Genomic DNA, 10751 nt, shown 5'->3' with positions numbered 1-10751 from the left:
CTTGCTCAGGATGGCTGAAACAGTGACCAGCAAATCTCAGCCTCCTGGCTCTATATGTATCAAGCATCTCACAGTAGGAGTGCTCAACTAGGATCAGTTTAGTCTTTTAGATCATAATGAATAGGATTTAATGGACAGGAGTTACCTGATCCTAGCATTCCTTCTCCAATATGCTTGATACATACGGCCGTTGATCTTCTCACTGATCCTGGGCAGAGTTTTGTACAGCTCCTGGTTGGTAAGGTGTTGTAAACAGTGGACCCTGGTATTGTCTCATGCATGAACAAACAAGCAGTCAACATCATTGGAATACAAGAATGCAGCATTGTAAGTTACGTAACAATGTGTAACTCCATAATTATTCATAACAATGGGTCCTCTTGCACTCCCCCTAGAGGTAGGCTTCTGTAATAAAGATAGACATTCCATCCATCCCCTTAGTTTCTCATCACACTGACACTAGCCTCTACCACAACGTGAGCGAGGCCTGGAAGCAGAGGCTACACTAACACATACACAATCCTTTGAAATATTTCCCAAAATCCCTCAGTGTTTTTATTTATTTATTTGACAAGCAGCAGGACCATGTTTGTCACCTCAATTTGTTTGTTCTTTACATTTGAAAGTAGATACAATTATCAGTATACCGGTTTTATTACAATATTGTTTTCTAACTTCGATACATAAAAAAAGAAACCTGCAAATGTGAGAAAAGAAAGCATGGTTTTCCACGTCTAGTCTCCAACATTTCCGTCAATGTCACAGCTCACTCGTTCTTTTTCCATTCTTCTTTGTTTTCGGTTAAGTCAACAAAAAATGTATTATCAGCTTTGCACACGGATAGCTATAGGCATTTTCATTGACGCAACGGTGCGTGGCACTGGTGATGTAAACAGCATAAAATCAGAAAGGGGGGGGTCAGAAGGTGTCGTGTTTCGGTGGCTGTCTGGGGTGACTTGTTTTGTTTGTTTCCAAGATGGAGGCACATAGTCCTGCTTCATCCCTCCCTCCCTACGGGAGCACGCGAGACAGCAACAGCCCGAAAATATATGAAGAAGAATGGTCTCTGTCGTTCTTTGCTTAACCTGCGGTTAGGTTGGGGTAGGGGGCCTAATATGCCATTATTCCTCCATTATGCCACATAGCTGTACTCGTCTGCAGAGCTCTGGCTCCGCTCAATGTACTGCTTGTCAATGAGCACCTCGATGCACTTCTTGATCATGCTGATACTGGGGTTAAATCTGGCTTTGGACTGGTTGATGACCTGAGGGAAGAAATGGACAGACAGAAAGAGAGAAATTAACTGCCTGTGTTACTCTGTTGTTGGTAGAATCGTGAATAATAATAATGATTACAAGGCATAAATATCATACCCCCCCAAAAATGCTAACCTCCCGTTATTGGTAATGGTGAGAAGTTAGCATGTCTTGGGGGTATGATCTTTGTGCCACTGTAACTTTCTCACAATTCATGATTATCCGTAATCATGGTAGCATCCACATTACTGTATAAGTGTCCAGAAACATATGCTATTTATATTTACAAAAAGTAACTTTATATTTATTAAGGATCCCCATTAGCTGATATCAAAGCAGGAGCTACTCTTCCTGGGGTCCAGCTACATTTAGGAAAGTACATACAATAGAGAATTTTAAAAAGTGTTATTACATGACATTTCATAACGCTTTTCACAACACATTGTGTGCCCTCAGGCCACTAATCTACTACCACATGACCAAAGGTATGTGGACACCTGCTCATCGAACATCTCATTGCAAAATCATGGGCATTAATATGGAGTTGGTCCCCCCTTTGCTGCTGTAACAGCCTCCACTCTTCTGGGAAGGCTTTCCACTAGAAGTTGGAACATTACTGCGGGAACTTGCTTCCATTCAGCCACAAGAGATCTTAGGCTTATGTGCTGCTGCTCAGCCATGGAAACCTGTTTCATGAAGCTCCCGACGAACAGTTCTTGTGCTGATGTTACTTCCAAAGGCAGTTTGAAACGCGGTAGTAAGTGTTGCAACCGAGGACAGACGATTTCTACGGGCTTCAGGACTCGCCGGTCCCGTTTTGTGAGCTTGTGTGACCTACCACGTAGCGGCTGAGCTGTTGTTGCTCCTAGACGTTTCCACGTCACAATACACTTACACTTACAGTTGACAGGGGCAGCTCTAGCTGGGCAGAAATGTGATTAACTGACTTGTTGGAAAGGTGGCATCCTATGACGGTGCCACTTTGAAAGTCACTCAACTCTTCAGTAAGGCCATTCTACTGACAATGTTTGTCTATGGTGATTGCATGTCTGTGTCTGTGATTGCATGTCTGTGTGCTCCTTTTATACTCCTATCAGCAACGGGTGTGGCTGAAATAGCCGAATCCACTAACTTGAAGGGGTGTCCACATACTTTTGTATATACAGTGTATCTACAATACAAAAGCCATGTGTATGTGTGTGTAGAGTGCACGTGTATGTGCCTGTGTGTGTGTCTCTTCACAGTCCCCGCTGTTCCATGAGGTGAAATTTTTTTATATATTTTTTTATCTGATTCTACTGCTTGCATCAGTTACCTGATGTGGAATAGAGTTCCATGTAGCCATGGCTCTATGCAGTACTGTGTGCCTCCCATAGTCTGTTCTGGACTTGTGGATTGTGATAAGACCTCTGGTGGCATGTCTTGTGGGATATGCATGGGTGTCTGAGCTGTGTGCTAGTAGTTTAAACAAACAGCTCGGTGCAATCAGCATGTCAATACTTTATTACAAAAACAAGTAGTGATAAGGTCAATCTCTCCTCTACTTTGAGCCATGAGAGATTGACATATTCATGTTAGCTCTCTGTGTACATTTAAGGGTCAGCAGTGCTGCCCTGTTCTGAGCCAATTGTAATTTTCGTAAGTCCATCTTTGTGGCACCTGACCACACAACTGGACAGTAGTCAATGTGTGACAAAACTAGGGCATGTAGGACCTGCCTTGTTGATAGTGTTGTTAAGGCAGCAGAGCAATGCTTTATTATGGACAGACTTCTCCCCATCTTAGCTACTGTTGCGTCAACATGTTTTGACCATGACAATTTACAATTCAGGGTTACTCCAAGCAGTTTAGTCACCTCAACTTGCTCAATTTCCACATTATTCATTAGAAGATGTTGTTGAGGTTTAGGGTTTAGTGAATGATTTGTCCCAAATACAATGCTTTTAGCTTTTGAAATATTTAGGACTAACCTATTTCTTGTCACCTATTCTGAAACTGCAGCTCTTTGTTAAGTGTTGCAATAATTTCACTTGCTGTAGTAGCTGACATGTATAGTGTTGAGTCATCCACATACATAGACATACTGGCTTTACTCAAAGCATGTCATTAGTAAAGATTGCAAAAAGTAAAGGGGCCTTGACAGCTGCCCTGGGGAATGCCTGATTCTACCTGGATTATGTTGGAGAGGCTTCCATTAAAGAACCCCCTCTGTGTTCTGGTAGACAGGAAGCTCTCCTCATTTTTATTGGGCACAACATAATCCGAAACACAACCAAAACAAACTGCAAATACATCCAACAAGTTTGTACAGTCACAAGCTTGATGTAGCTATTGTGTGCTAGGAATATCGGTCCAAATACTACAGTTTTGACTACTTTACTACACAAGTGAATTTGTCAAAATATTTATGACACCTTCAAAATGGGGGTACTAGATATATAGTGCTTTCATTTCTAAACGATAAAACAGATATGTACAAAAATACCCTTAAATAAAAGGTGACATTCTGTAGTGTCACCTCATATGAAACATTTGATCTCAAATCCAAAATGTTGGAGTATATGTAGGGGACTGTATGTGGTGGGGAGAGTGCGCCACTAAACCAGTCACTTAAGTCCTAATTTTATGCAATGACTGAAATATTGAACCATTAAAGTACAGAGAGGGAAAATAAAATAGTGTTTTGAGGTGTGTTGTGTTGTTGGGGAGACAGGATATATGTGAGTGAGTGAGTGAGAGAGATAGATAGATAGATGATGACAGCAGAAAGCAATGTGCTGCAGCCTTCTCCTAGTCCCCAGGCGTGTTCGAAGATCATTCCAGAGGAGAGACACTCATTCCTGACATCACTCTGTTCTGTGTCCCGGCCTCAGAGATGATATTTCACCATCAAGGAAGGAATTTACCTCCCTGACACAACAAACCAGAACATCAACACAGGAGGAAGAGAGCCAGGGGCTAGACTAGAGACCTAAACCAGGGAGGATGTAGTCCGACTGGTCAGGTGACTGCTCTGTCCTCAGGAAAACCCTTGGATCTCTCCATTCCCTTGTTTCAACCGGTCTCTCAGGACTAGCAGGTAAAGCTCTGTATCGTATCTGAACAGTAACTTGTCTGTACCATTCACAGACATTGCTTGAACCTGTAGCCTTGATATCTCTCTATCTCCCTCTCAGGACCATGTATATGTACAGTACAGACCTGGGGTGCTATTTCTACATGGGTTTGTGGAATATGACAGGAGTTGAACTCACCTCCTGTATGAGTGCGTTGTGTCTGAGCACTTTGCGTGCCTTCATGATTCTCACTATAGCAGCTTGTAAATACATTTTGCGGTCCTCGTCCACTGCACTCCTCGTCTGCTCCATCTCCTGCAAGGTTGGAGAAACACACACACGTTTAAACAGAGGCAGACACTTTCAGAGAATAGGTGTTTGCATTGTTGGATGGATACAGACTGAGCTCTCAGTGTAGTAGGGTACTGTACCTGTGGTGTGTCTTTCTGCATTGACGTTGTGATCTTGAACTTTGTTCTTTTACTGGTGAAACTCATATTTAGTGAAAACGTGGACTCAGCATCGATTTCCTCCTGAAGACAAGAAAATAGTTACATACATTGTATCCACCAAAAGGACTGAGAAATAATAAAAATGCCAAGATGAGCTACTTTTAAATCCATCTAACCACTAAAGAAGACACTGCTGACTCTGGGTCTCCGGGTGATTCTGTGGCTGCTGATATCTGACCCCTGACCTTTTGAGAGTCGTGGTTAAGCATCTTGACGTCCAGCAGGGACTTGATGGTCTTCTGAAGCTCCTTCTCGTTCATCTGGGTGGAGTCTTGGAGCTCCTTGTAGCCCACCTGTTAGGATATGATACAGAGCTAGTTCAGTGCTTAGGGCACAGTTATTGAACTTGCTCAGTGCTTAGGGCACAGTTAAAACAGTCCATTTCCACTAAACATGTTGGTTTCGTAACACACCGTCTCACTGTTGTTGAAGGCCAGCAGCACCGCCATCTGGTAGGTGGTCACCATGGCAACATAGGGCTTGGAGAGATAGTTCATCTTCACCTCACCTAAAGAGAGAAAGGAGCCAATCATCGTCATCACCAATGCTGTACCACCATCTTATTCGCCACACCACCTATTGATAACAGGTTTGTATTTGTATATACAAAAAAACTGCTCTCAAGTGTAAGCAAAACCAAGAAGAAATCAGACAAAAGTAATCCCCAATCCTGATGTGTTCTCTGGGTATTCTTGTAAACGCACACAGGGATTTAGTTCCAATGCGTTAACTGCAGTGTCAGTGTCGGGATTGCACCTGACGTATGTATGCTGTTGTAAGCTTTGAGGGAGTTATTACAGTCTTAGCGCTGTGGGATTTCATGGATTATGCAGTAGTAGTGCCAGGTGCAGCGTTAGTTAGAATCAGAGCCTCTCTACTAACATGTAATAGTGTCACGAAGATTTGGGATAAAACACTGCAGAGCATACACACAATCCATTTTAGACTATGGAATAATCATCCTGTTACTTCTGTCGAGCTATGGATGTGATTTCAGTGAGTAGCAAGTGGGCCTTCCATGTAGTAGCAGCTTCAGTGAAAAATAGAGTACTGCTGCTAACAAAAAATTCCACATATTTTGCACGGGGTTTTCTATACTACTATCCCCTGCCGTGCGTGCGCGCGCACACATACATACCTGTGCAGAGATAGTGCAGCCAAGTCAACTTCCTCCCACTGAAGTGCTGATTATAGAACATCTCAAACTGTAGAGAAAAACATAATCATGTTAGAATTACATCAGATGAAGATATGCAGTTTTGTTGAATAGCTAGGTGTAATCTTGGGGCAATCACAGAAATAAAGTGTTATTTCTATGGGCATGCCCTCTCCAAACAACCACATCTAAGTCTCCTGAACCGCTACTCACCATCTGTACACTCTTCTCCAGCTCCTGTGGGATGGCAAAGGTGGAGGAAGAGATGTGTGTGAGGGGCCAGGCTCCTGCCTGCAACGAGACAACACACACGGTGAGACATCTCCACCACCATTGTCATTGAGGTTCTCACAGCAAACCTGCCTGAAGATGCCTAACCTTCTATTTATAAAACCACAGAAAATTACCCAATTACCCGATTTCACTCCAGTGTCAACAACCTTTATTATAGGAAAACAATTCATTGGATACTTATTTGATGGGTGTCGTTTTCTCTTATGCTATCAACCTGCTTAACCTGCACATACAGTAATGTTTTATTATTTTATTTAACTTTTATTTAACCAGGTAAGCTAGTTGAGGACAAGTTCTCATTTACAACTGCGACCTGGCCAAGATAAAGCAAAGCAGTGCGACAAAAACAACAACACAGAGTTACATGGAATAAACAAGCGTACAGTCAATAAACACAATAGAAAAAAAGAAAGTCTATATACAGTGTGTGCAAATGGCATGAGGAGGTATGGCAATAAATAGGCCATAGTAGCAAAGTAATTACAATTTAGCAGATTAACACTGGAGTGATAGATGAGCAGATGATGGTGTGTAAGTAGTGATACTGGTATGCAAAATAGCAGCAAAGTAAATAAAAACAATATGGGGATGAGGTAGGTAGATTGGGTGGGCTATTTACAGATGGACTACGTACAGCTGCAGCGATCGGTAAGCTGCTCAGATAGCTGATGTTTAAAGTTAATGAGGCAAATGTAAGTCTCCAGCGATTTTTGCAATTTGTTCCAGTCACTGGCAGCAGAGAACTGGAAGGAAAGGTGGCCAAAGGAGGTGTTGGCTTTGGGAATGACCAGTGAGATATACCTGCTGGAGCGCGTGCTACGGGTGGGCGTTGTTATCGTGACCAGTGAGCTGAGATAAGGCAGAGCTCTACCTAGCATAGACTTGTAGATGACCTGGAGCCAGTGGGTCTGGCGACGAATATTTAGCGAGGGCCAGCCGACTAGAGCATACAGGTCGCAGGGGTGGGTGGTATAAGGCGCTTTGGTGACAAAACGGATGGCACTGTGATAGACTGCATCCAATTTGCTGAGTAGAGTATTGGAAGCTATTTTGTAGATGACATCGCCGAAGCCGAGGATCGGTAGGATAGTCAGTTTTACTAAGGTAAGTTTGGCGGCGTGAGTGAAGGAGGCTTTGTAGCGAAATAGAAAGCCGATTCTAGATTTAATTTTGGATTGGAGATGTTTGATATGAGTCTGGAAGGAGAGTTTACAGTCTAGCCAGACACCTAGATATTTGTAGTTGTCCACGTATTCTAGGTCAGAACCGTCCAGAGTAGTGATGCTAGTCGGGCGAGCGGACAGGTGGGGGCAGCGAACGGTTGAAAAGCATGCATTTGGTTTTGCTAGCGTTTAAGAGCAGTTGGAGGCAACGGAAGGAGTGTTGCATGGCATTGAAGCTCGTTTGGAGGTTAGTTAACACAGTGTCCAAAGAAGGGCCAGATGTATACAGAATGGTGTCGTCTGCGTAGAGGTGGATCAGAGAATCACCAGCAGCAAGAGCGACATCATTGATGTATACAGAGAAAAGAGTCGGCCCGAGAATTGAATCCTGTGGTACCCCCATAGAGACTGCCAGAGGTCCGGACAACAGGCCCTCCGATTTTACACACTGAACTCTATCTGCGAAGTAGTTGGTGAACCAGGCAAGGCAGTCATTTGAGAAACCAAGGCTATTGAGTCTGCCAATAAGAATACGGTGATTGACAGAGTCGAAAGCCTTGGCCAGGTCGATGAAGACGGCTGCACAGTACTGTCTTTTATCGATGGCGGTTATGATATAATTTAGTACCTTGAATGTGGCAGAGGTGCACCCGTGACCAGCTCGGAAACCGGATTGCAGAGCGGAGAAGGTACGGCGGGATTCGAAATGGTCAGTGATCTGTTTATTAACTTGGCTTTCAAAGACTTTAGAAAGGCAGGGCAGGATTGATATAGGTCTGTAACAGAAGAGGGGGATGACTGCGGTAGCTTTCCAATCTTTAGGGATCTCGGACAAAATTAAAGAGAGGTTGAACAGACTGGTAATAGGGGTTGCAACAATGGCGGCAGATCATTTTAGAAAGAGAGGGTCCAGATTGTCTAGCCCAGCTGATTTGTACGGGTCCAGGTTTTGCAGCTCTTTCAGAACATCTGCTATCTGGATTTGGGTGAAGGAGAAGCTGGGGAGGCTCGGGCAAGTAGCTGCGAGGGGTGCGGAGCTGTTGGCCGGGGTTGGGGTAACCAGGAGGAAAGCATGGCCAGCCGTAGAGAAATGCTTATTGAAATTTTCGATTATCATGGATTTATCGATGGTGACCGTGTCGCCTAGTCTCAGTGCAGTGGGAAGCTTGGAGGAGGTGCTCTTGTTCTCCATGGACTTTACAGTGTCCCAAAACTTTTGGGAGTTAGAGCTACAGGATGCAAATTTCTGTTTGAAAAAGCTAGCCTTTGCTTTCCTGACTGACTCTGTGTATTGGTTCCTGACTTCCCTGAACAGTTGCATATCGCGGGGACTATTCGATGCTATTGCAGTCCGCCACAGGATGTTTTTGTGCTGGTCAAGGGCAGTCAGGTCTGGAGTGAACCAAGGGCTATATCTGTTCTTAGTTCTACATTTTTTGAAAGGGGCATGCTTATTTAAGATGGTGAGGAAATTACTTTTAAAGAACGACCAGGCATCCTCGACTGACGGGATGAGGTCAATATCCTTCCAGGATACCTGGGCCAGGTCGATTAGAAAGGCCTACTCGCAGAAGTGTTTTAGGGAGCATTTGACAGTGATGAGGGGTGGTCGTTTGACCGCGGACCCATAGCGGATGCAGGCAATGAGGCAGTGATTGCTGAGATCCTGATTGAAAACAGCAGAGGTGTATTTGGATGTCTATCCAATAATATTGGTGAGCTATCAACCTGCTTAACCTGCACATAAAGTAATGTCTATCTATTAATATGGGTGACGACTGCACATTTGCACATGATTGCACCTATTTCATGACTACCTGATATCTTTGCTATCCATAATATACACTAACATTCAAAAGTTTGGGGTCATTTAGAAATGTCCTTGTAGGCCAGCATCTTGGAGTCGCCTCTTCACTGTTGACGTTATGACTGGTGTTTTGCGGGTACTATTTAATGAAGTTGCCAGTTGAGGACTTGTGAGGAGTCTGTTTCTCAAACTAGATACTCTAATGTACTTGTCCTCTTGCTCAGTTGTGCACCGGAGCCTCCCACTCCTCTTTCTATTCTGGTTAAAGACAGTTTGCCCTGTTTGGTGAAGGGAGTGGTACACAGCGTTGTACGAGATCTTCAGTTTCTTGGCAATTTCTCGCATGGAACAGCCTTAATTTCTCAAAACAAGAATAGACTGACAAGTTTCAGAAGAAAGGTCTTTGTTTCTGGCAATTTTAAGCCTGTAATCGAACCCACAAATGCTGATGCTCCAGATACTCAACTAGTCTAAAGAAGAAAGAAGGACAGTTTTATTGCTTCTTTAATCAGCACTACAGTTTTACTACTGTGCTAACAATTGCATTAGGGTTTTCTAATGATCAATTAGCCTTTTAAAATAATAAACTTGGATTAGTTAACACAACGTGCCATTGGAACACAGGAGTGATGGTTGCTGACAATGGGCCTCTGTACGCCTATGAAGATATTCCATAAAAAATCAGCCGTTTCCAGCTACAATAGTAATTTACAACATTAACAATGTCTACACTGTATTTCTGACCAATTTGATGTTATTTTAATGGACAAAAAATGTATATGTCTATATCATGTTGTATGGTTGTTATTGTTTTAATGTTGTTTCTTACCCTGACTGCACTACACATTTGCGGACAATAAAGATATGAATTTATGTGAGACTTCTAAACCCCTCTCACCTGTAATACATAGATCTGGAAGCTGATTCCCAGGTCAACCGGTGACTCCTGGGTCTTGATGAAGTTGTTGAATTTGTTGTTCAGGTCTGCGCTGACGCTCATGTCTGTGTACATTCTGTGGAGCTTGCTCGTGAACTCGTAGCCGCATGCTTGCTGTAGTGGGGGAGAGAATGCGTGTGTGTGTGTGTATGTATGTATGAATGAAAGACGTGCACCAGTACAAACACTATAATAAACAAGTCCATCATTACGGCCAAATATCACACATGACAGACGCATTCGAGTACAGTGGAGTCACACAGCTAGAAGACATTTACTATACTGCATTGAGAAGCACATGCTGTAGGGCTTCGTTTGAAAGTTATGTGGGATACTAGATTAAAGGGAAAGACTGACAGTTTAGAGAGTGATGCTCAATCATGGCATTAATAAATGGCATTGTTTAGTGTTTTGTCCAGAGAGAGTGTACCTGTACATCAAGCTGCCTCATGCTACAGAAACAGGAGAAATGCTCCTGCCATATGGGCCATTCTGGCTTGGAAAATGCTTACTTTAGGCATAAAAGACCTTGAATGGCACCTGATAAAGTTGAAAGGAGTCTTATTTCAC

At 43.3% G+C, this 10751-nt stretch overlaps 1 protein-coding gene across 2 annotated transcripts in view; it reads right to left on the bottom strand.

Moving 5' to 3' along the window:
* Positions 1–532: 532 nt before the first annotated feature.
* Positions 533–10751, bottom strand: part of LOC120051198 (cullin-2) — a 52483-nt gene continuing 42264 nt past the window's right edge. The window contains exons 15-22 of one of the 2 annotated variants that reach the window (XM_038997926.1): positions 10143–10295; positions 6194–6271; positions 5963–6029; positions 5238–5332; positions 5010–5117; positions 4744–4845; positions 4511–4627; positions 533–1264 (exon numbers count right to left, since the gene is read on the bottom strand). In XM_038997926.1, coding sequence (XP_038853854.1) covers positions 1133–1264; positions 4511–4627; positions 4744–4845; positions 5010–5117; positions 5238–5332; positions 5963–6029; positions 6194–6271; positions 10143–10295 — 852 coding nt within the window. In that variant the 3' untranslated portion in view covers positions 533–1132. The remainder of the gene's footprint in view (positions 1265–4510; positions 4628–4743; positions 4846–5009; positions 5118–5237; positions 5333–5962; positions 6030–6193; positions 6272–10142; positions 10296–10751) is intronic. The other variant, XM_038997927.1, reaches the window with a different exon arrangement.

This window comes from Salvelinus namaycush, chromosome 7 (genome assembly GCF_016432855.1).
Source record: "Salvelinus namaycush isolate Seneca chromosome 7, SaNama_1.0, whole genome shotgun sequence".
NCBI classification, from domain to species: domain Eukaryota; kingdom Metazoa; phylum Chordata; class Actinopteri; order Salmoniformes; family Salmonidae; genus Salvelinus; species Salvelinus namaycush.
Note: the sequence above shows the minus strand (reverse complement) of the source record. Positions and strands in the feature narration are given on the sequence as shown.